At 34.5% G+C, this 27,344-nt stretch overlaps 1 protein-coding gene across 1 annotated transcript in view; it reads right to left on the bottom strand.

Annotated features, from left to right (window-relative positions):
* The window catches only part of LOC108903955 (protein spaetzle 3), a 114,694-nt gene extending 98,061 nt beyond the window's left edge, over window positions 1-16,633 (bottom strand). The window contains exons 1-2 of the mRNA XM_018706307.2: window positions 16,513-16,633; window positions 3,492-3,985 (exon numbers count right to left, since the gene is read on the bottom strand). Of these exons, the coding sequence (XP_018561823.2) occupies window positions 3,492-3,914 (423 nt within the window). The 5' untranslated portion in view covers window positions 3,915-3,985; window positions 16,513-16,633. The remainder of the gene's footprint in view (window positions 1-3,491; window positions 3,986-16,512) is intronic.
* Between the last annotated feature and the right edge of the window lie 10,711 nt (window positions 16,634-27,344).

Raw genomic sequence — 27,344 nt, 5'->3', positions numbered from 1 at the left:
GTAGGGCAGATGGAATCGATCCTTTTGTCTCGTATTTAAGTGATGAATATCATTATTTGCTTTAAACTTTGTTCTATTTTTATAAACACATTTCTGAAATATATAATGAGGCAATAGTCATGAGATCAAAATCAACAAAAATTGTTCTGCAAGATCGTGTACTTGGAACACCGGCAATTGTTCTAATCACAAGTTTTTGTGAAACAAAAACAGCCTGCGATAAGGTGGAGTCACCCCATAAACGAATTCCATATCGTATTCGAGATTCTATTTGAGCATAATATACGTTAATTAACTGATGTTTAGTTAGGACGTCTTTAATGTTTTTAAAAAGAAAATTTGTGGAGTTTAATAAACTGACTAAATTTTCTCAATGTGGCATCCAATCCAATCCATATGTTCGTCGAGTGTAATACCTAGAAATTTTACTGGTTCCGTGATACATTTGAGGTATATATCATTAATCTTTAGAGATAAGGTTTCACAAATCTTTTGCCTATTGTGGAAACGAATTGTCCTAGTTTTTTCACTATTTAAATATAGGTTATTCATGTTGAACCAATTGTTGAGTGACTGCAAAACTTCAGTACATTTATTATTTAGACTTTCGTCATTTTTGTGCGATATTATTAACGAGAGATCATCAGCGTATAGGGCAAAGCAGATGTTTTCTAGTACCGAGTCAATGGCATTTATATACAAAATAAATAATAAAGGTCCCAGGATGGACCCTTGGGTACCAACTATTCTATACTTAGAGGCAACACATGATTGAAAGTCATCTCCACGATATTGTATAGATGTAAATTGTTTCCTACCATCAATGAAAGAAGAAACCCACTGCAAAGATTTACCTCTGATTCCATAGTCTGATAGTCGGCTAAGTAATATTTTATGATTTATGCAGTCGAATGCCCTGCTGAGATCACAGAATATCCCAACAGNGCAGGGGTCGGCAAGTAATTTTAGATGAGGTCCGGATACTTTTGAAAATTTTTAACGAGGTCCAGAAAAAAATCATATTTCTTATTTTTTTATTTTAATTAGAACTCAAATTTAATCTGCTTACTAACCATTAAGAACTGAAAACACTCACAAAATTGTAAAATACTAGAAAAAATGATAACGTTGGTACTCAAACGTAAAAAAACATTTTTTAAATAATTTTTTTGAGTAATTTATATTTTCAAAAAATTTTTGGCGGTCCAGTATTTTACCTTCCGCGGTCCGGACCTGGACCGCGGTCCGCCAGTTGCCGACCCTTGATTTAGACTTTCGTCATCTTTGTGCGATATTGTTAACGAGAGATCATCAGCGTATAGGGCAAAGCAGATGTTTTCTAGTACCGAGTCAATGGCATTTATATACAAAATAAATAATAAAGGTCCCAGGATGGACCCTTGGGGCACCCCTGTATCAACAATCCTATACTTAGAGGCAACTCATGATTGAAAGTCATCTCCACGATATTATATAGATGTAAATTGTTTCCTACCATCAATGAAAGAAGAAACCCACTGCAAAAATTTACCTCTGATTCCATAGTCTGATAGTCGGCTAAGTAATATTTTATGATTATTTATTATTTTCCGAGTTATTCGAGAAAAACTGCTGGAAAACGTCTTTTTTAATATAAAAAATGTACATTTTCAGTCACCAATAACTCAGAAAATATTGACATATCGAAAAATGTTCTTAAGATACTTTTTGCTTAAAACTGATTGCTTTATCGATTCCTGGGATTATTTTCAATATTTTATTTTTCATAAGGGGTGGCTTGCACCCCTTGGGCAAAATAGGCCAGTTATTATAGCTTTTTTTCGGGAAAAAAATACTATTAGAAGTTTCTCTGCGGAATATTGTTCGGAAACGTGTTATAAACAAAATATCAAAAAATCAACTCGAGACTAGTTGGGGAACTTTGTTAAAACAATGGTCAAAATTATGGAAAAGTGGTTTTTTGACTCGCGTAAAAAAATTGTTGTTTATAGAGAAAAAAGGTTTATATAATATATTTGTTTATGCGCAATAGCTCAAAAATGGTCGAAAATGTCCGCTTTTTTCAATTGCTAATAATTAATACAATTTTCATCGCAGACACTTGTAATTCAAGATTTTTGAGGCTTTGTGTACACTTAATAAGTGGTAAAAATTTCAGCCCGAAAGCTTCATTAGCTTGGCGTTGGCGGAATTTATTATCTAAGAAGATGCTATTTTCGATTCATTTTTCTCAAGCTCACAGGTGTTGTAGAGTTTCGATCAATAGTTGTTTTTGTACCTAAATAGTTGTATTGACCTATGCATTTACTGACAATTTAATTTTTCAAATTTAATTTGTTTAAAAATGACTGAAAAAATGTTAATATTTATTACATCGTTAAGCGCGCATGCTAAGCCTCGCCTTCCCCACTCGTTCGCTAGACCAAGTAATAGAACGCATCGCCGCTATCTTCTTTTTCGAAATTAAATAGTTGAATTCACCTTAATGTTAATGTAGGACATGAAAATATAGCTCTTAATGTATACTCTCTCCAAATTTCGGCTCTTAATATTAATAATTAAGGTCACTGCGATTAAATAAATAAAAAAAATTATCTCAGCTTCTAATCAACTTACTACAACGATTTTTTTTTAAATTCGAAGAAAACTAAAGTATAGAGGTTACTATTTTATTTTATAATAATTACCTATCTTAACAATTTAATAAATATTAACATTTTTTCAGTCATTTTTAAACAAATTAAATTTGAAAAACTAAATTCTCAGTAAATGCATATGTCAATACAACTATTTAGGTACAAAAACAACTAATGATCGAAACCCTACAACGCCTGTGAGCTTGGGAAAAATGAATTGAAAATAGCATCTTCTTAGATAACAAATTCCGCCAACGCCAAACCAATGAAGCTTTCGGGCTGAAATTTTTATCACTTATTAAGGGTGTAAAAAGCCTCAAAAATCCTGAATTACAAGTGTCTACGATGAAAATTGCACTAATTATTAGCAATTGAAAAAAACTGCCATTTTCGACCATTTTTGAGCTCTTGCGCATAAACAAATTATCCGAATTTAATCGAACTTGTCTCATTTTAAAGGTTTATTTAATACCTACCTTTTTTGTCTAAACCTCTTTTCGCTATGAATAATAGTGTTCTTACGCGAGTTAAAAAACCACTTGAGTGTGGAAAAACGAATATGACAGTTCAAAAAAATGCAAAAAATTATTTACCTTAAAATTGTTGTTTATTTTGTAAAATTGCAGACAGGACCAAACTGAACCGACTGACAGGAACACTATAGCTTTGTTCCTAGAGCAATCCTAAACAGTTTCCAACAATCAGACGCATGCGCATTTCGACATAAGGCTTATATAAGGGTGAAAATTCACTAGAAACAAAGCTTATAGGTACTATTTTCACACCACGGATGGTACAGACTCTAGATGGTAAGTGGTAGTGATCTACACTGAACGAAACATCAAATAGACTTACCGGTATCTGCACGAAGGTCCCATTATTCAGCACGGGATGCGAGTAGAGCGGCACAACGGGCACAGAACCGTTCTTAATAAAAATGGGGCCCTGGATGGGCGTCACCGGGTAACTTCCCGCCTCATCCTCGTCCTCGTAGTCATAGTCTATGACGGCGTGCACGTTCGTCTTCGTGCCGTCGTCGGTCACTTTCGTGTATTCTGGTCCGGGTTGCTGCTGGTGCGTCTGCGCGTTCGCGGGCACCTGCGCGTTGAACTGGTGCTGTTGGGCGTTGAACTCCTCCGCCAGGAAGGGCTTCTGAGGGGGTGGGTAGGAGTAGGGGCCCTGCAGAGGGGGCAGAGGCTGCGGGGGACGGTAGTAGTTGGTCGTGGGGGGGTTGGGGGTGGCCAGGTAGGGCGTGCTGAAGTTGAGAAGAGCGGCCATCTTTCTTCCTCTCTTTCTCCTCGGTTAGGGACGCGTGGAGGGTTTCATCTTTCGAAAATCACGACGCTGACCTTGAAAGAAATAGACATTAGGTGGGGTGATGTCGGCGGAGATGGTGGAGGGGGTGAGATGGTGTGTGGCAATCGTTATGCATTTAAATGTGTGTATATATTTTAAATAGGTAGCTTTTGAAGAAAAAATAGGGACAAAAAAGTCAAATTTGAGACATTTATGCCTAATTTTTCATTAAAAACACTCGTCAATTATAAATTGTTATATGAAATGGGACGAAAAATGTTAAATAAATAAGCAGACGTCAAAAAAACAAAAACATATTCATTTATAATATCATCTATGCTTAAATTGTATCCAGAAATTTTTTCAAGGTCACGAATATTTTGGAATAAAATTAAAAATCTAACCTGACATTGCGCAGTCGAATAATCGAAATCAAAATTTAGAGAAAGCCATGTCAGATTTATTATTGTTGTTACGTTGGCGTTACCTACACACCCAGTAAAAAAAGTTAAGGGCCGCCACTGGCAATTATGTGCAAAATGAGTTAAAATCACGTTTTACAGCATAATTAATCTTATAGCTGTGCCTAAATAATTAAATTAAGCTAGCAACAACGTGCGTATTGACTTTTGTCAACATTAAAGACTAAAAATACCACAAGTAGTGACGTCACATATACAGTCGCAGTATACATCCTAGGTTCAACCTCTATAGCTTTATAGAACTGAGTCAGCGTTGCCAATAGTTAAAAAATTGCTTGATTTGGATGTTAATATCCATCGGCCAACTCTTACTATTACGTGCCAGTACCGAGAAGAGAACAAACAAGGCGGAAGCCCTCCCCATGCCGCCAACAACGGCGTCTTTGTTTTATTAAAAGCGATTTTGTACACACGACAATTAGCCTATAAAGAGACGTTTTTTGCAGCGTACACTTTCAATCGTCTCAACTTGAACTTTCAAGAATTATGTCATAAAATGTCTTATGTGATATTTAACAAGCAGACGAGCTAGGTGGCTGTGGCGAACGGGGGAGGTCGGAGACGGAGGTTATGCCAAGGCTTCGGCGGAGATGGTCAAACGTTGAACAGTCTAGGATTTTGTTGCGTTTAAGCGTTGGTGTTCCTCAGGTTCCCGCCTTGGGCCTGTATTTTTCTCAGCACGTATTTATGACGTTTTTCCACTTTTAAATTTTTAATTTTTCTCTGTTTAAATTTTTTATAATAATTTGAGGGAAAAAATCAAAAGGGCCTTGCTTTTATTACAGTTCTGTCAAAGTATGCATTTGTTTCAATTAGCCTACTACTAATTCCAAAAAGGTACACTACTTTATATACAGGGATGGCCAGAAGTACGAAATAAAATTCATATCTTTTGCATGAGTTAATTTTTCTTAAAACGCCGAAACACGTTAACTGATTTTGATTTTTTCCCATCTTTCGGTTATATAATAATTAATTTCTCTTCAACCCCCTAACCCCCAGCTACCCCTACTTTTTTTTCAAATTGAAACATAAGGCATGAGGGGGCTCGTTGAAAAGCTTATAGAAAACCGAATCCAGCCATACCAAATAAACAAGTTTTATTTTTTCAATAGCAAGGTTTTTAGGGTTGTATAAAACACCTACTTAACAAGTGAAATAAAATTTAATTATCTTCAGTGTTATCCTCCATGAATTTGCACAGAATAAAATAAAGAATTTGAAACTGTACCTATCACTGCTAACGCAAAAAAGATATATTTTTTATGTTGCGTTTTTTTGGCACCACTTACTTGCCAGGCTTTCTGGTTAATTTTTCGCTTTAGTTGTAAATTGGAGTTCGAAACGTTACTATTGTGTCAAAATCAAGTTATTTACTGAATTGCAATGGTATTGTCGGAAAGGCAACGCATCGAAATCTTGATATTGCTTGGATGTGGAGACAAAATAAGAAGTCAGGCTGAAGTGCGCGATTTATTTAATGCGAAATATCCCGAAAACCAAATCTCGCAAGGGACAGTTAGTAAAATATTTCACAAATTTGAGGAACACGGTACAGTACAGACTTTGCCCAAAACTGGACGGGCACGTGCTTTGAATGAAGAAAAGAAATTAGACATTGCATTAGAACTTGTTGAAAATCCTCATACTTCAACTGTTTCATTGGCCCGCAATCACGATGCTTCTCGAACTGCAATTCGAATGTTTCTGAAACAAGAGAAATACCACCCCTATAAGGTATGTCTTGTCCAAGAGCTTTTGGAAGACGATTATGATAGGCGATTACAATTTTGTGAGGAAATGATGAGACGGTGTGACGACAATAATGGTTTTCAACGAGACGTACTTTTTTCGGATGAAGCTACGTTTTATTTAAATGGAGTGGTTAACAGGCACAACTATCGCTTTTGGTCCCAGGAAAATCCACACTGGACATGCGAATCGCATACGCAGCATCCACAAAAAGTTAATGTATGGGCAGGTATCATCAACAACAGAATCTTGGGCCCATTCTTTTTTGAAGAAAATCTTACTGCCGCACGCTACCTGGATTTCCTAACATTTGACCTGATACCTGCTCTAGCTGTGATTTTCCCTCATGAAATTGATCCAGATATACCGAATGAAAGAATTTGGTTCCAACAAGATGGCGCTCCCCCACATTTTGGTATTGATGTTCGAAGATACTTAGATGAAATGTTTCCAAATCGCTGGATTGGTAGACGGGGTACAGTTGAATGGCCGCCAAGATCCCCCGACTTAACACCCCTGGATTATTTTCTTTGGGGATATTTGAAAGAAAGAGTCTACCAGGACAGACCGGATAATATTGAGAATTTAAAGAACAAGATTAGGGCGGAGATGCATAATTTACCAGCTGAAGTCATTCAGAATGCTGTGGACAGCTTTTACTATCGTCTTGGAGAATGCCAAATAGTGAATGGAGGACATTTTCAGCATTTGCGACATTGAGTTTATTTTTGTAAATTATCTAGTTGTTTCAATTTCTAAATGAAAAAAAACTTGTTATTGAAAAAATAAAACTTGTTTATTTGGTATGGCTGGATTCGGTTTTCTATAAGCTTTTCAACGAGCCCCCTCATGCCTTATGTTTCCATTTGAAAAAAAAATAGGGGTAGCTGGGGGTTAGGGGGTTGAAGAAAAATTTATTATTATATAACCGAGAGATGGGAAAAAATCAAAATGAGTTAACGTGTTTCGGCGTTTTAAAAAAAAATTAACTCATTCAAAAGATATGAATTTTATTCCGTACTTCTGGCCATCCCTGTACATATAACTATGCGGGGGGCAGTTTTTTGGGGATAATAGTATGTGTTCGCCGAATACACTTACTTTTTCGTGAATTTTCGGACACCCTTTATTAGGAGCTTTGCTTTTTGTGGAGGTTAACCGTTCGAAATGAAGCCAAGACATTATTTTGACAGATCCAAATCGATTTATTAAATTAAACGGCAAATAAATTGCACAAAAACCTCATAAAAACCTGTTCGATTTCGGAACGGTGATTGTAGATAAATTTAATAACTACGTTAATAATCAAACGCGACTCGGCAAGCGATTTTTTTCATCCGGCACCGATTAGATTGCTACAGAGACAGTTCTGTTCCAAGTGCGGTCGTTATGGGAATCGGTGCTCTTTACTCGTGGAAGACATCGTCGCTCCCTCGTATGCGATTCGATGTGGTTAAATGTTTGAGGCCGTATAATCGACAAGTGTTTTTGCGGGGAGATTTTTTTAAATGGCAGCGGCTTTCTGGCGGCGTGACCAGCACTTTTAGAAGTGTATGTCGCTAAGTAAATCTTTTTTTTTGTGGATTGGCGTCGCTAACTTTTCAATAAATCTGAAATGTCGATAATAACTTCTAATCTAGTCATTCACAAATTTGAATGAATTTTTAATCTATCTGTTGCCGCGAGCAGCAGATGAATTAAAAATTATGTATTTGTTAAATTAAATATTTAATTTCATTTATACGTCGGCAGAGTCTTTAAACAATATACAGGGTGTCTCACGGTGAGGGCCCATTAGAATTATTTCAGAGACAACTACTTCGATTTGAATTTTGAAAATTTGGGATACCGGGTTTTCGGGCATGCCCTTCTCAACTAAAATAATAACGTCCACGTACCACTTCCGGTTATACCGGAAGTCGCCATCAACTTGCTTATTTTAAATTGAACGCTCTCCCTATATATTATTGCAATTTTGAATTCTACGTGTTATTTCAGGTGGACTTTTATGAAGTTTCCCTATTCCTAAAATTAACCGTTTTCGAGATATTTAATTTTTTTTTAAACCATGTGTATTTTATAGTAAGAAATATAAAGCAAAAATATTTATAGGGGGGATAGCTAGACTCCTAAGCTTCCCATCCATACTTTCAAAGTGGCTTAATTGCATACAGGGTGCTAGAAATTTAATGCCGAGTTTAGTTAACTTCAAACCTTCATAAGTCTGTTTCTTTAATTCTTTTTCTATATTCTCATACACAATTTTATTCTCTTTCGAACGGTATCAGGGTTCCCTATACCAATCTTTTCCAGTTTTTAAGTTATCTACATATTTTTGTGTAATCGCCTAAAATCATGTAATTTCTTGCGAGGATAGCTGTGGAATTTTTAGAAAACTTCAAAACAAACAACTAAACTGTCAATTTGTTGTTAGTCTCTTGCAGTGACAGTTTTATTTAGTGTTAAGAAATGGAAAACAATATAACGAGCGTTCAAATAAAAACGTGGTCAAGTTGGTTCTGAAAATTTCGACGTAGGGCGTAGCGTATAGCAAATGAACTTAAACGTCATCTGTCAAAGCGCTATATCACCGCTATCAATTTGAATATTTTCGTTTTAAAAAGCGTTTAAAATGGTGTTTTCTCAAGAACAAAAAGTGTTTATCATAGAGTCCTACTTTAGAAATGGACGCAAGATTGATGGAATATGGAAGTATTCTATTGAGGAATGTTTCATAGAATTTCAAAATCAATTTCCCGGCGTTGTTGAGTACAAAATTTTTCAAAGTGCAGTTCAGCGTTGTGTTAATGTTTTTCGTGAAACGGGCAGTGTAACAAGAAAAGAAGGAAGCGGCCGACCTAAAAAGCGGACTGAAGAATTAAAAGAAAATGTCCAACAAATAATGGAAAATGCGCCAAGAACTTCTGTACGTGTTTTATCACAAATGGTGGGAGTATCAGTCGGTACCTGCCACACAGTGTTAAAAAAAGATTTGCGTTTGTTCTCCTATCGTTTAACTTGTCAGCAAGAACTTCATGAAGTTGATTTTCCGCGACGGGCTGTATTTTGTGAATGGTTTTTAAACAACTACGGTGAACTTCATAATATCACCTTTTTTTCTGATGAAGCCTGGTTTCATTTAAGTGGTTACGTAAACTCACAGAATATGAGAATGTGGTCTTCTGAAAAACCAGATAACTTTTTTGTCGAGGGCCCTCTACACGCTCAAAAAATTGGAGTTTGGTGTGCTCTCAATCGAAGGAGGATTTATGGACCTATTTTTTTTAATGGTACTCTTACTGCGCAAAGGTATAGAGAAGAAATTATCGCTCCTTTTGTTAACCAGCTGGAAGAAAACGAAATTACAAACTTTTACTTTCAACAAGATGGCGCAAGGGCACATACGGCAGGCGAGACGATGAATATGTTGAGGGAAGTTTTCCAAAATCGACTAATAAGTCTCAATGCTGAACATGAATTTCCACCGAGGTCATGTGATATTACGCCGTGTGATTTCTTTTTGTGGCCTTACCTTAAAAACACTATTTTTGAACTGCCTATTCCTGATTTAAACCATCTGCAGGCTCGACTTATAGACAAGATTCGTGAAATTAACAATACCCCGAGCATCTTAGAAAATGTCTTTAATTCTTTGAGGAACAGGTGTGAAAAGTGCTTGGAACAAGGAGGGGGACACTTTCAGCAGCTGCTTTAATTTATTGTTATAACAAGGAGGGGGACACTTTCCGCAGCTCCTTTAATTGTTTGTTATTGTTATCACGATTATTCTTTAAAATAAAGTTATATAGTCATTAACGTTATTGAAACTGACAGCTGCTATACAGCTCGTTGAGAAATGAGGTTAAGTTGGTGGCTATAAGCTACTCCCTACGTCCAATGTGTCAGAGCCAACTTCGACCACGTTTTTATTTGAACGCTCGTTATATTCAAATGCTGATATTTTAAATTTATTATTCATTCACGGACGTTGCAATGGGATTATAAGCAGAACATGTACAGTTTTTAATGAGACATATCCAAATTTGCCACCAATAAGCAGAAAAAAGTTAAGACGAATTTTAGCAAATCAACTAGAGTATGGTAGAATTTGTGCAGAAGAAAGAATTTTACAGAACCAATAATTTCAAATGAAGATAATGTAATAAATATGCTGGCCTATTTTAATATTCATCCAGAATCCTCAACTCGTGCCGCAGAGTATGATTTAGGCATTTCACGAGCGTCCATTCACAGGATGTTAAGCACTAATGATATGCATCCATACAAATTTAAGCTACTTTCTGCTCTTCATTCGGGTTACGCCGTGCAACGTGTACAATTTTGTGAAACGATGTTAGTGCGATACCAAGAAGATCCACAATTTTTGCAATATATTATATAGACAGACGAGTCGAAATTTACGAGAGAAGGAAATAGACATAATACTCATTTGTGGTCATCTGAAAATCCTCATGTTATCCGGGAAAGAAACTTTCAAAATAAATTTAGCGTAAATGGTTTTTGTCTAATTAAAGATAACCATATTTCTTACCATATCTACGAAGAAAATTTAAATGCCGACAGATATCTCAATATTTTGCAAACGGTTGTGGCAGATTTTCTAGATGATATACCTTTAGACCAACTAAGGAAGTGTTGGTATCAATTAGACTGGGCTCCACCTCACAGTCACAATCAAATCAATCAACAGCTGACTGAAATGTTTGAAGATAGATGGATGTGACGCCTAGGACCGTGGAATTGGCCAGTGAGGTCTCCCGACCTCACTCCATTAGGTTTTTGTGTTTGGAGAATAATAAAGCAGAAAGTTTATTCTAGACCCGTTGCTTCAAAAGAGGATTTGATTGCTCGAATACGAAGGGCGTTCCATCAATTGGCTGCAGCTGAAATAGCAAAAGCGGTAACTGATGGTGTTATCTCTAGAATCCACAAGTGCTTAGCTGTTAATGGGGGTCACTTATGACTTTTTTAAGTTATTTTTTTTCTTAGTGCATTATTATTATCAACATACATAATTAAAATTGTGTACGTATGAAATTGATTTTTTAGAATTCTTCTTAACTTTATTCTGCTGATTGGTGGAAAATTGGGATATGTCTCATTAAAAACTGTAAATGTTCTGCTTAGAATCCCATAATAAATGACAGGTGACAGTTTAGTTGTTTGTTTTGAGGTTTTGCTAAAAATTCCACAGCCATCCTCGCAAGAAATTACATGATTTTAGGTGATTACACAAAAAATAGTAGATAACTTAAAAACTAGAAGAGATAGGTATAGGGAACCCTGATACCGTTCGAAAGAGAATAAAATTGTGTATCAGAATATAGAAAAACATACAGGGTGTTCCATTTAAAAAAACCGACTTACGAAGGTTTGAAGTTAACTAAACTCGGCATTAAATTTCTAGCACCCTGTACGCAATTAAGCCACTTTGAAAGTATGGATGGGAAGCTTAGGGGTCTGGCTATCCCCCCTATAAATATTGCTGCTTTATCTTTCTTACTATAAAACACATGGTTTGTCTCAATTTTTTTGGAAAAAATTAAATATCTCGAAAACGGTTAATTTTAGGAATAGGGAAACTTCATAAAAGTCCACCTAAAATAACACGTAGAATCCAAAATTGCAATAATATATAGGGTGTTCCATTTAAAAGAAGCAAGTTGATGGCGACTTCCGGTAGAACCGGAAGTGGTACGTGGACGTCATTATTTTAGTTGAGAAGGGCATGCCCAAAAACCCGGTGTCCCAAATTTTCAAAATTCAAATCGAAGTAGTCTCTGAAATAATTCTAATGGCCCGTCACCGTGAGACACTCTGTATAAAGGTTCACCATTATCCTATCCATTGCCACCCCCGTAATCGTGAAATGTTCAAATCACTTCCAAAAGACAGAGAAAGGCCCAACCAACAAAACTACACTAAAATTCCTCCGATCCGAATACTCCTGCGCCCAGCAATAGCTGTGTCCCCGGATAGGGTCTTATAAACTTTTTTTATTGTTGATTTTTCGTGAAAAAGTTATTCTTTAAAAAACTTTTGTTTATCATGGGCAGCCATGGGCCATAAAACATACAGGGCGTCCAAAACATTTCAAACAAACATTAAAAGCACTTTGCTTGGGGAAAATTTCACATTTTGAAATATTTTGGTCACCCTGTATGTTTTATTACATATTTGATTACTGCCCATGGCTTCCCAAGATGAGCAAAACTTTTTATCAAGAATAACTTTTTCTCGAAAAATCAACAATAAAAAAAGTTTACGAGAGTGTATTTTGAATTTGAAAATTTCATACAAGAGTAAATAATCACTCATTTTCGATCATTTCTAGAGAATTACTTTTACAAGTCATTTGAATTCCGATCACCACGTACTTCGGATCTAAACCCTATTGAGAATTAGCGTAGCACGCCACACTTGCCCGGCAACCAAATCCAGAGCCTTAAATCAATTAGAAGAGCCGGCTAACGCCTTACGCACGCCGAATAGTCCCATCTAACACGCCACTTTCTGTGCCCATAAATAACGTTTTCATTAATCATTCCGTGCCCGAGATAATGATACGGTAATTGTAAATTATGGAATTAATTATAATCGAATGCCAACCGCAAAAATATATGGCCTGTCCCCCGTGGTATTAATTTGGAATTATTTCGACGGAGTGAGAATTACTTCCTGTCTGTCGAAATGTGAGTGTGTGTTAATGGTTTTTTTTTCGAGAGGTAGTACGGTTCGTTCAAGTTTGGACGGCGTGGTCAGGTCTGTGTCCCTGAAGCGAGAGGTTTGTTTGCAATTTTCGCGATAGCCGAGTGTTAACTGAACGTAAATGCAATAATTAATGCTGCGAAGTGGAGCTATTTTGTGGCTGTTGGTGTTAATTTATTGCGACAAATGCATGTCTGGTGGTTTTACTGTCAAACTTCATTCCTTCCTACACGATTTTTATGTTCTAGTTCCTATTCAGTTTTAATGTACCTACGTACAAATTAAGGAGGTGATTGCTCGTTGAAAATTAAAGAGGAACTTTCGTGTAAAAAAAATCTCACCGCCTACTCCCTGCCGATTTATGACACTTCAAATGGATAGAGAGTAATTTAGTTTTTATTTTTTTTCTCCTTAACGAAAGAGAAAGTTACCAAAATGAAATTACTATTACCAAAAAAACATTTACTGGATAATTTCTTGATCTCCCTTTTGGACTGAAAAACTTCCCCGCAAATAATTTCCTGAGCAGTTTCTTTCTATCGCCAATATAGTCATTTAAAAATTCGTTCTATATAGCTTGTTTTACTTAAAACAAATTTGATCTTTAGTTTTATCCTAAATAAATAGTTTTTAAGTAAAAAAATTAAACACAGAATTTTGCTGCATGGGCAAATCATAAAATACGTAACAAACGTTGGATATGACCAGCTCATACCATTACAGACTAGTCTGCGTCGAATCTGATACACGTATTTGGTTAAACATTTCTCGAGCATTTTGAATTACCTCACATTCTTATGCACCGAAGTTTATAAATGGGGAAAGGAAAAAATTATACTTGTGGGGAAAGCTTTCAATCCAAAAGATAGATCAAGAAATTCATCCAGTAAATATATTTAATTTTCAAAGAGAAATTACAAAAATTTGTTTTATATTTATTTATTTACAACTTATATATTATTTTACAATCCCCTGTCATCATATTGCATTATAATTACAATACATTTTTTTGAGTGTTTTATTTCTCCTATTCTCCTAAAAGCAATTTACTTCGATTTTTACGCGAAAATGTAACATTTATGCGCAAGTATAAGGATGCCAAATTTCATTTAAAAGGAACAAAGCGTCTTAATTATTTGAGAAAATTAGCAGAGTAAAATTTTGTGTTGTGTCAATTCATTTAATCACCCTGTATAGTACCAATGTTTCTTTGAATTATTGTTTTACATTTTAACAAGTTAATTTGTTATGTGTTATATAATATATGCTCAAAAATACTTTAAAATTGCATTTCTTAGATATAGAGATATTTCTTTTAGTGAACGAAACAGGAAAATTCGACATAAAAACACTTAATTTAACGACTAATTTCAAACCATTACAATGTTAAAAAATTTAATTTTTAATTCGAAATAGCGCTGTTAATACGATTTTTATAAACGTCACAGTTTTTACCGCACTCGATTTGGATTATAAAATCATATCACGAGAAACGGCAATCTATTTGTCGACCTTGACCAAATAATGGTCGCAAATTACACAATTTTCCTAGTTAGACTTTCAAAGTCCTGGCAGCGATTAAAAAATTTAATTACGCGATAACAGTTTGAAAATTGATTGTTTATGTTGAATTTTTTAGACTAAAATTTGGTATACCACTAAAGTAGATTTTACTCAGAGAAAAATACAAAAATATAATCTAGGGAAATTTAGAACTAGTTTTAGATCTGCCAAGTTTTTACCCAAAAAATTGGCCAAGTTATATTGGCATGTATATAAAACATAATTGTGATAAATTTTCTAATTTCAATAAATTGGACCAGAAATTGGAGACAATAGAATTTGGTACCAATTTATTGGTCAATTTTTAGTGACTTGGTTTTTCACAATTTTTTCTGCTTTAAACATTTAAAGAATAGATTGCATAGGTGTTTGTTATTCACTCGTTCAAGATAGGCTTTATTCTAAAAATTGGTGTTGATAGCGTTTTTGACAAATCCATTCGAAAGTTTATTGTATGTAAAATTGTGACAATTTCTTGGCCAACTTGTTGAACAATTTATTGAGTACATGTAAGATTTTTACAAAATTATAGACCTCCTTTTTTAAACTAATTGCAAATAATTCATTAGTTTGTCTAATTTGATTACTTTGTTTATTTACATAGATGGTTTTTGAATTTTGAAATTTATAATTTGTTAGTTATAGAAGTAAATATTTAACAATTCAGAAAAATTGAAAGAAAAATATGTTTTCTCGAAGCAAAAAACATTTCTAAACTTACTGCAGTATGAAAATAAGGTACTTTAACAAAATTTATACAGGGTGTTTATTAAGTACTTGTACAAAACTTTAAAGGGTGAATCTGACTAATTTTAAGATAAACAATTCATATGAACATGGGCCCATAACTGCTTGGTTCTTGAGATATAGGGCGTCCAAAAAAATGTTGTTTTGCAATTATTGTAAATGTTATTAAGTTATTTGTATAAGTAATTTAGTCTTAGTGTTGTAAATGATCTAAGTTCGTCACATCGCAATACAATCGATAAAAGACACATTTTTCACTTGTTTTTCAAAAACTCTTAATGATTCAACTTACAAAATTCCAATTTAAACCCGTTATTTTACAAAACGGCTGCTTTCAGCGACAAATACTAAGAGTACCTTTGGTACGTAAAATTGAATGGAGAACCATGGTCATATGAACTTTTTATTTTAAAATTAGTCAAAGATTTACCCTTTCATCCTGTATATTCTGGATCGGAATGCCTTCAAATTTGTAGAACTCAAACATTAATTAACAAAAGGTTAATGATTAATACAGTATTTTATTTAAAACAATAAAAAGAAACAACATCTTAATTTTGCCATTTCGCCAGAGTAAACAACGCAAAGGAACAAAATTCCCGTTCTCTATAAAAAACATTTAAAGGGTTTTTAAGCAAATTTAAGTATAAAAACAAACTGAAAATCGAGCTCAAAAAAAACATTTTGCAAACTCACTTTAAAGATCTTCAGATTCTATGCCTGATACATACATTTTAGACATATTTAGAAAATGCGGAAATTATCTGATTTTTTAAATTAAAATACATTCTGTAGATTATTTTTTGTGTAATATATTTGGTTTTACTGGGGCTTCAACCTTTTATATCTTAGATTTTAATAATAAAAGTAAAATTTTTCCCTTTTGCCCAATTTTTCTGGGAAAGATTTATAAACATTTTTTTTTCGAAATTAATTTTTTCATAAATTATAGACCTCTATGTAGCAGAAAGACTTAAAGAAGGCAAATTTATAAGCAATTCGTGTTAGTATCCCTTTTACAACCAAATCTTCCTATATTTTCGCAGTCTTCTCCGAATCTACGTTACGCATAACCCCATCAACCAACAACGTACATATTTTACAAGACACTGCGTCAAACTTTCACAACCAGAAGCCCCAAACATAAATATTCAGCCTCACCGGGGCCGCCTATCGCTTTTATCACCCGTCGAAAAACTGGGACACACTATATGTGTAATAACAAGTGAGGCAACGTCGCGGACAGCCCTGGTTTTACACGCGGACACTTCCCGTTGTTCCGCCCCCATCAAAAACCGCCGTCTTACCTTTGAAATCCGAACTGGAACCGTGGGTTTAGCTGTCGACGGTCCCTCGGAAGGCACAATTGTCCGAACGCGATCGACAAACGTCAAAACGTGCACTGAGTCGCGGTCTGCCGCGATTTTGTGAAAGCGAAAATGTGACTGTCGCCCATTCCAAAGCCGAGTGTGCAGTTGGCACGCTGGACCCCACTCGCTGCGTTCAATAAACACCTACTCTTACCTTATGCTAATAGTGCCCAAGAAATGTGTAATAGTGGAATACATACGGATACATTCACGGCAGGCCGCTGGAATTTGTTATAGTTTATGCGCTAGGCGTGAGGTTCATTCAGTCCTGCTCTCTTTCATCCGGGTAGGCCGGGATGGCCCGGTTTTTTTAGCCCCCCTTGCCGTGATGTTCGGCACTCATCCGAATGTCTCGAACAAGTCAGATTTTTCGTCGAAAATAAACTTGGAACAACACGGTTTCAAGTGAATAACAGAAAGAAAAGAAACAAGTTAATCGTTTTTTCTTACTGTTTGATGGTATTTTGCCACCTGTGGGAAAATTAAAACAGTTATTTTTTGTTTGAGGTTGAGAAATGTCGCCTTTGTTCTCAAGAATGAAGAGTTTTTTGAGAGCAACAAATTATTCCAGAAAGCGTAGCGGCTTCTCAATAGTAATATCAAGCAATATTTTTGTCAAAACTGCTTCGAATTGACGGAAAAGGTAGTAAAGACTTCCACATTTGCGATAAATTAATTTAACGTTTATCGTGCCACTTAACACTACTGCTGCCGATATCTCCGAAATGAAGAAATTTATTTTCGTTTCAGAAATTAGGGTTGTTAGATCCCTCGAATAGCTTCAAATTGTAGTAAATCTTATAAGGGGCAGAGACGAACCGTATTTTATCAAATGTTATTAAAAAATGCAGTCATAGGTGGCTCATGTCATTTGTTTAAAACGAAACAATGACAGATGACACATATTAGTTTTCCAATAATTACAGTTTTATCAGTTTGCGTCTTTCAATTTAACTATACGAGTTATACGATTTACCATTGTACAATTTTTTTCCTGTAGTTGATCATTTGTGTTTGTATAATTTATTGTTTGTTACTTAGTATGTGGTGTGAATAAAGTCATTATAACAATATTTTAAAAGAATAATTTGTCTCGTTGTGATTTAGATAAAATAATAGATTTTCCTGTTATATTGCATATCAGCTTTTATTTTCTTTAACAAAAACGGTTTAACTTAGAAAGTTGAATGTTGGTACACGTTAACAACTAGTTGAATTGTATTTTTTGGTAATCTTTTTTTCTGGTTTATGTCTTTGAATGAAAGAAATTAGCACCCCTTGGTTGTATTTCTCTCACAATTTTTTTCTACGTTAGCTAATTCCAACAAGAAAAATAACTTTTAATACTACATTTCATTAAAAAACTTTTTACTTTTCCCATTTTTTCGTATACTTAATGGTTAACGAGCCCCATGTATGCCTATGGTGTTTAAAAATCCCATATACTTTTTTAATCTGTCAATTTAATCTGCAAAGTCTGTTTTTTTGTNGATATTTTTTGTTCGAGGTTGAGAAATGTCGCCTTTGTTCTCAAGAATGGAGAGTTTTTTGAGAGCAACAAATTATTCCAGAAAGCGTAGCGGCTTCTCAATAGTAATATCAAGTAATATTTTTGTCAAAACTGCTTCGAATTGACGGAAAAGGTAGTAAAGACTTCGACATTTGCGAAAAATTAATTTAACGTTTATCGTAAAAGGACAGGGTGTGCCACTTAACACTACTGCTGCCCATATCTCCGAAATTAAGAAATTTATTTTAGTTTCAGAAATTGGGGTTGTTAGATCCCTCGAATAGCTTCAAATTGTAGTTAGAAGTGTCATCATTAAGCATAAATAAATTTAGATCTTTCATAAAAAGTAGGTTATTTGCTGAGCAGAATTTAATATAAAATATTTGACTCTCCCCTACCTCCATCGGTTTACTGAAAGATGTTTTTTTTTCTTATTATTTATTTTTTATTCTGTATTTTTTGGAATATTTATGAATCCTGTGTCATTTTTTATTTTGTCGTAGTTTATATATTTGTATCATCCTGTTTTTGTAGTATGTAGTATGTTTCCTCAGTTTGACAAATGTATAAATGCTAAATGGAAGCAAGGGTTAAGTGGTAGAGCACACGTAGTGTGAACTTCCCCTTGAGATTTCCAATATAATATTTTGTTTTTTTTTTCATATCTTGTTACATGTTCTTTTATTATCAATTATTAGCTCAAATCTTTCTGTATAGATGGCGTGGCGATACTAAAAAATGTTTTGTTCCCGTGGAAATGCAGTCCATCTGAAAGATCGTTAAATTTTGAGTAATTTTTGTAATATTAAGTTTCCCTATATTTACTTGTTTTCGAGATATGTCGACTTCAATATGCAATGTATGATATAACAGGAAAATCTATTATTTTATCTAAATCATATCGAGACAAAATATTCTTTTAAAATATTGTTATAATGACTTTATTCACACCACATACTAAGTAACAAACAATAAATTATAAAAAAACGAATGATCAACTACAGAAAAAAAAATCGTACGGTAAATCGTATAACTAGTAAATCATATAACGAACGTTCAAATAAAAACGTGGTCAATTTGGTTCTGAAAATTTGGACGTAGGGCGTAGCGTATAGCAAATGAACTTAAACGTCATCTGTCAAAGCGCTATAACGCCGCTATCAATTTGAATATTTTCATTTTAAACGCTTTTTAAAACGAAAATATTCAAATTGATAGCGGCGATATAGCGCTTTGACAGATGACGTTTANTTCAACCTTTTATATCTTAGATTTTAATAATAAAAGTAAAATTTTTCCCTTTTGCCCAATTTTTCTGGGAAAGATTTATAAACATTTTTTTTTCGAAATTAATTTTTTCATAAATTATAGACCTCTATGTAGCAGACAGACTTAAAGAAGGCAAATTTATAAGCAATTCGTGTTAATATCCCTTTTACAACCAAATCTTCCTATTTTTTCGCAGTCTTCTACGAATCTACGTTACGCATAACCCCATCAACCAACAACGTACATATTTTACAAGACACTGCGTCAAACTTTCACAACCAGAAGCCCCAAACATAAATATTCAGCCTCACCGGGGCCGCCTATCGCTTTTATCACCCGTCGAAAAACTGGGACACACTATATGTGTAATAACAAGTGAGGCAACGTCGCGGACAGCCCTGGTTTTACACGCGGACACTTCCCGTTGTTCCGCCCCCATCAAAAACCGCCGTCTTACCTTTGAAATCCGAACTGGAACCGTGGGTTTAGCTGTCGACGGTCCCTCGGAAGGCACAATTGTCCGAACGCGATCGACAAACGTCAAAACGTGCACTGAGTCGCGGTCTGCCGCGATTTTGTGAAAGCGAAAATGTGACTGTCGCCCATTCCAAAGCCGAGTGTGCAGTTGGCACGCTGGACCCCACTCGCTGCGTTCAATAAACACCTACTCTTACCTTATGCTAATAGTGCCCAAGAAATGTGTAATAGTGGAATACATACGGATACATTCACGGCAGGCCGCTGGAATTTGTTATAGTTTATGCGCTAGGCGTGAGGTTCATTCAGTCCTGCTCTCTTTCATCCGGGTAGGCCGGGATGGCCCGGTTTTTTTAGCCCCCCTTGCCGTGATGTTCGGCACTCATCCGAATGTCTCGAACAAGTCAGATTTTTCGTCGAAAATAAACTTGGAACAACACGGTTTCAAGTGAATAACAGAAAGAAAAGAAACAAGTTAATCGTTTTTTCTTACTGTTTGATGGTATTTTGCCACCTGTGGGAAAATTAAAACAGTTATTTTTTGTTTGAGGTTGAGAAATGTCGCCTTTGTTCTCAAGAATGAAGAGTTTTTTGAGAGCAACAAATTATTCCAGAAAGCGTAGCGGCTTCTCAATAGTAATATCAAGCAATATTTTTGTCAAAACTGCTTCGAATTGACGGAAAAGGTAGTAAAGACTTCCACATTTGCGATAAATTAATTTAACGTTTATCGTGCCACTTAACACTACTGCTGCCGATATCTCCGAAATGAAGAAATTTATTTTCGTTTCAGAAATTAGGGTTGTTAGATCCCTCGAATAGCTTCAAATTGTAGTAAATCTTATAAGGGGCAGAGACGAACCGTATTTTATCAAATGTTATTAAAAAATGCAGTCATAGGTGGCTCATGTCATTTGTTTAAAACGAAACAATGACAGATGACACATATTAGTTTTCCAATAATTACAGTTTTATCAGTTTGCGTCTTTCAATTTAACTATACGAGTTATACGATTTACCATTGTACAATTTTTTTCCTGTAGTTGATCATTTGTGTTTGTATAATTTATTGTTTGTTACTTAGTATGTGGTGTGAATAAAGTCATTATAACAATATTTTAAAAGAATAATTTGTCTCGTTGTGATTTAGATAAAATAATAGATTTTCCTGTTATATTGCATATCAGCTTTTATTTTCTTTAACAAAAACGGTTTAACTTAGAAAGTTGAATGTTGGTACACGTTAACAACTAGTTGAATTGTATTTTTTGGTAATCTTTTTTTCTGGTTTATGTCTTTGAATGAAAGAAATTAGCACCCCTTGGTTGTATTTCTCTCACAATTTTTTTCTACGTTAGCTAATTCCAACAAGAAAAATAACTTTTAATACTACATTTCATTAAAAAACTTTTTACTTTTCCCATTTTTTCGTATACTTAATGGTTAACGAGCCCCATGTATGCCTATGGTGTTTAAAAATCCCATATACTTTTTTAATCTGTCAATTTAATCTGCAAAGTCTGTTTTTTTGTTAGAGTGGTATTATTTTTTGTAACTGTGGACGTTTAGATCGTTATTGTTTGAATATTGTTGTGATATTGGTTAGTCAAAATGAAGATTTACCCAAAAGAGAAGCGGTTGATATGATTATTATCCTATGAGAATATTATAAGAATCGTTTATTTGCTTCTCGAGTTTATGCTCAAAGGTTTCCCGTAAAAAATCATCCTAACCGCGCCGTTTTTGAGAGATTATTACACCTGTATCAGGAAGGGAAGACGATGAAAATATTTTTACGGTACGGTTCAGTTATCGAAAGTCCCAGTATTAGTCAAAATTCTGATATCCGAAAATAATAACCATAGTCAAGCAAGTACTTCAAGAATTCTTAAAAACACGGATTTGGTCCAGCTTTGCCAAGAACTTTATGGAAATGATTTTGACAAGAACTGAATTTTGCATGTGGATGTTAGATAAAGTGACAGAAAATGTAAACTTTTTTGATAGAGTGTTATTTAGTGATGAATGCACTTTTCATAAAAATGGTCTCGTGAATAGACACAACTTTCACTACTATTTCGATTCGAATCCGCATCAAAACAGAATCAACAGAAGTCAGAATAGGTGGTCCGTTAATGTGTGGATTGGAATACTGGGCCAATATTTAATTAGACCCTATTTTTGTGAAGGAACTTTAAATGGTATGAAGTTTCTTGATTTTCTTTTACAACAAATTCCAGTATTATTAGAAGTCCCCTTAAACGTTAGAACAACCATGTTAGTCCAGTTGGTAGAGGTTCGGCCTGTGTCAAACCTTGACAACCCGGAAATAACTACACAGGCCTACTTTAAATGATGAGTACAATAACAGGGTAATTTGCTGACAAAGTGTTTTATCAGGAAAAATAGTTATTAACAATTTAATTGTAAAAAAAACTTTTAGTTCTATAAGGTGTTATACATTCAACGGCATCTGAAACTCGAAACTTTGCCAAATTTGTTCGAAGCTTTGCTGACAGTTGAAATTTGATACACACATAGTGTAAATATGCAGAAACCAAAAGCAATTTGCAAAATTCAAGTATCTTCATTTTTGCAGTTTTGGTAAGGTTTTATACGTCACCCTAGTTTTATACATCACCGTTTTTTTAATTTTTGGACGTATATTTATGTATATTTATAAAATATTCCATTACGGTAGATTAGCCAGCATAATTACCTACAATTTAAAAAAATATATATTTTCATCGTTTAGATCCTAAGCTACTTAACATTTTGCGCCTGTTAGCCGTAGTCGTACATTATTCAACATATTAACATAAAACAAAATCGTACGTGTGGGGTAAACCTTTAACTTTAAGTAAACAATTGTTTAAATTTACTGTTGCATATTTCTAATAGTATACAAGCGCCGAAGAGCGGAGCTCGCGCTCGAAAATGAAAAGTTAAAGGTTTACCCCACACGTACGATTTTGTTTTATGTTAATATGTTGAATAATGTACGACTACGGCTAACAGGCGCAAAATGTTAAGTAGCTTAGGATCTAAACGATGAAAATATATATTTTTTTAAATTGTAGGTAATTATGCTGGCTAATCTACCGTAATGGAATATTTTATAAATATACATAAATATACGTCCAAAAATTAAAAAAACGGTGACGTATAAAACTAGGGTGACGTATAAAACCTTACCAAAACTGCAAAAATGAAGATACTTGAATTTTGCAAATTGCTTTTGGTTTCTGCATATTTACACTATGTGTGTACCAAATTTCAAGTGTCAGCAAAGCTTCGAACAAATTTGGCAAAGTTTCGAGTTTCAGATGCCGATGAATGTATAACACCTTATAGAACAAAAAGTTTTGCTCTCCTGATTTTCGGCTTTAGCGTCATTATTGTATATATATTGAACTATAGTTTTCGAAAGTTTTATCACTTTTTGTTTATAATTGACATTTTTACAGCAACTTAAAAAAATTGGCGTTTTATACCGTTTTTTCAATCTCACGGCTTTGTTATTGCAAATTTTGTAATCGGACCACCGCAATTTTGTAGCTATTTTTATTACGAACAAAATCATGTCCTAAGCATTTTTTCGTACAAAGTCATCCCGCTGAGTTATTTAAAGAAAACTACTAAAAAAAATTTTTTTCACGATTAAATTGTTAATAACTTTTTTCCTGATAAAATACTTTGTCAGCAAATTAGCCTGTTATTGTACTCATCATTTAGTTATTTCCGAGTTATCAAGGAAATGCCACGAACAGTAACTTTTCGGCCTCTGCCGACTGGAGTATGTGCCTTCAATTGGACGGAGCTCCGCCTCATTATCATCACGAGGTTCGGCAATTTTTGAATGCCAACTTTCCATGCAGGTGGATTGGAAGGAAATATTCAAAACTATTTTCGGAAAATAAACCGAATTTTACTAAATCCAGACTACAACAAAAATATATGGTGACTTTAAAATGACACAGTTATACAAAAGCAGTCTGTTTTATAAATTATTTTTCATTGTCACTTCCCGCGATGTAGGTTAATTTAAAAACAACTGGCAACACTGATAATACAAAGAATTAAAGTGTAGTTTGAAAAACTCGACTATTCAGGCGATTAAAGAATATCATGTCAGGGAAACACGCACTATTACCCCTAAGAAACTGACCTCCACTTATAGTGACACCTTATATGTTATTGATAAACGAAAATGTCCATTCTCTTTGCTGGTGAAGGAAACTTGTTCACCTGAAAAACAAAAGATACGGCCCTGCGCTCGCTAGATCCAACCGCAGCGCAATTAATTTTCCTCGCTGCACTCTAGCGCCGGGGGAGGTTGTTGCTAGACGCGAACGCTCTAAATAATCGGCACAATGTTTTTTACCCAAAATGTCAAGGTCTGAAAGGACATTCCGGCGTAAATATTGGTACAGTTGTGCGCCTTTTGTTGTTGCTTCGGCGCGCATTCTCAGCCCGAAGACAATGAGTGATTGCTATGATCGGACGAGTTTGATGGCATAACAAGGGCGATCTGTCGTTTCCGGATGGGCCCGCGGCAAGGAGAAGGTGATGTGAAGGAAAAGGACGTGGCATTTAGAGGATCCATCGAGTTATACATAGTTGCAATAGACCGCGTTGTTCTTTGTTTCTATATCGTGAAGCGCCAAGTGATCTAGAGAATCTGGAGCACAATACGGCTTGATTTAATTGAATCGTGTAGTTTAACCGAAAAAGCTCAAAATCTCACAAAAATTTTTCTACCGTCTGTTTGCGATAGTGCTGAATCTGAGGGTTATAACACCATCGAATGGTTCGCTGTGTAACATTTCTCATAAATAAACTAGATAAGGGCTTAAATAAATATTTTTTTGTGAGGGCTAATATTTTCCGAGTACCTATTTAGTTTCATTATTATTAGGCCAAGCAAATAAAATTTTTACTCGAAAAAAGTCCTATCCACGAGATTATTGTAAAATTGTCTAAAGCTAAAGGAACATAATACAAGACATTTCTCATCTCGTGAGTCAAAAAATTTTATTAGATAACTTTTCTATTTAAACAAATAAGTGAGGAAAACAGTTTTTTCACTTTGCAGGGAAAACCATCCATTTTAGCGAAAAGTGACTCCCAGACAGCTTGTAGGGAGTAAAATTATCTACAAAATGAGACTTGTTAAATTAAAATCGGTTAATAAACAAAATAGTTATTGGAAAAAAAGAACAAGAAAATTGCCCATTTTTTAATTTGTTTATAACTATCGCATTTACTGTTAAAATTTTATAAAACCTATGACAAATTGAGGGTTTTGTCGTACTTTAAAAGTGTGCCAAAAGTGGGCGCTGTAGGTGCAATAGTTTCAATTTGTTTATAACGGAGGCTCCAAAAGTTATGAACTTTAAGCCTCTGTACAGGCGTTAATTTTCAACCAAACATGATTCTGAAAGCGTCATTGTAATCTTAAAGACGTAATTAAACGACCTATGAAAAAGTTCAAGTTGATGCGCGCTGTAAAATTTTACTATATCTCGGCTTCTATTCATCGTAGAAACTTCTTTTTTTCAAACTGGGGTAGCTCGACGAAAAAATAACAATGGGCATATTTACCAATTCGTAGAATAGCCCTGAAAAATGCATCTTTTATACTTAATTTCTTTTAATTTACAAAAATGTCACAAAAATTATTGTTAAACGAAATATTAATTAGAATTTCAATTTCGGAATTATTTTGGTATTATTAAATAAATAAATGAAGCTATCGTTCATTTAAAAAGTTATTTTTTTTATATATTAAGCCAAAGTAAATTTACTTTTACAATATTTAGTTATTTAATTACGATTTATACGTAAAATTAAAGTAAAAATTCACAAATTATTTTCAAATTGTTATTTATTGTTAAATGATTTAAAAAATAATAAAAAGCATTTGAATTTATTGCAAAATTCTCAAAATACTTTTTAGTTCCACAGGTAAACAATTTTTATTTTAGGCCCTATAAAGTTTGGAGAACGAGTAGTTGAATTTAATCGAGCAAATGGTACATGAAAATTATGTTTTTGTCTGTTATTGGCATGTTATTTATTATAAATTTGCTTTTGTGTTTGAATATGTATACACATATTTCAAAAATATAAATACCTGGCAACGTGAGAATTCTATAATGTTAAAATATATTTCTACAAGAGTAAGTACTTGAAACACCAGATATACATTACCCCAGAAACAAGCACCATACCTCAATCGAGATTCAACTTGGGCAACAGAAGAGTTGATCGGTACTTTTGACAGTTACATTTCCAGTTAAGGTTTGTGTCCAAATTTAGACCTAAAAATTTTACTGTCACAGTCGATATCATTTGTATAAAGTAAAAATAACACAAGGCCTAAAACAGATCCCTGTGGTACACCCAACGTTACCAAAGAGCATTCCGAGTTATATTTATCACAAACATTCGGATTATTATAATTTATACTTACAAATTGCTTCCTATTTTCAATAAAAGTAATGATCCAATTTAATGTGACAACGGCCTGCACACGGGAGAAGGAGCGCCAGGCCCGCGCATGCGCGTGAACGTCGCTCTCGTCTCTCACGAGATTTTTAACTTGAACGTTCACAAAGTGAGAATGGTTGATTTAATTGTAAGGAATAGTATAAAATTATATTAAATAAATACATTCTTCCTTCAAATATCTGAAAATATGTTTCGCAGACATAATTAGATGCATTTCCAGAGTTTTCACGCTCTACTAAGTAAGCAAGTACCATTTATTTAATGTTTTGATCATTATTTCTTGGTATTTCGTTTGCCCTTCCCATTTTATGACGAATCAATCACCTTCTCTCGAATTTACCCCTCCCTCATTTTCTGACATCATCTACAATAAGGTTACTAATTATCACAAATTTATTTCTAGAGACAGCAAATAGATTAAAAAGGATATTGGGTGAAAATATATATAAACATTTGTGTTCGTTTAAGTTTTATGCGCATTTGCCCAACAACATACTCATAATTTAACACAGACAATGAACGGGATATTACTCATAATTTAACACAGACAATGATGGGATATTACAATTGTAAACAGCGTCTCGAAAATTCACCACACTTTCCATTCGTGTCCACAAAGCCGGATTTCGGAGAGTGAAAATTCTCTGAATATAACGGAATTCGGACCTAATAAAAGACAACACCCTGTGATGCCGTGGCTGGGTGTGACCAAACGTCAACCCTGGGAATCGGCAGTTCAGTAACCAGGAACGGAATCCTGGCGAGTGTTCCGGTAGCCAATCAATTAGATCCGCAAGTCCTGCAATTCTGTACATTTTTAATATAATTTGTTAAAAAAAACCTATTTAAGTGCTCTAATATCTCGTAAAAACTTCACATGTCTTCAGAAACAACTGAACAACGGCCAATGCGCGCCGTTTCCAAACTTTAAAAACCTGGTTCCGTTAAAAACAAAGCATCGCCACCGTATTGTTACTATTTCCACATACATCATAAAATT

Source organism: Anoplophora glabripennis, unplaced genomic scaffold (genome assembly GCF_000390285.2).
Source record: "Anoplophora glabripennis isolate ALB-LARVAE unplaced genomic scaffold, Agla_2.0 scaffold170, whole genome shotgun sequence".
Taxonomy (NCBI): domain Eukaryota; kingdom Metazoa; phylum Arthropoda; class Insecta; order Coleoptera; family Cerambycidae; genus Anoplophora; species Anoplophora glabripennis.
This window is presented reverse-complemented; position numbering and strand designations above follow the sequence as displayed.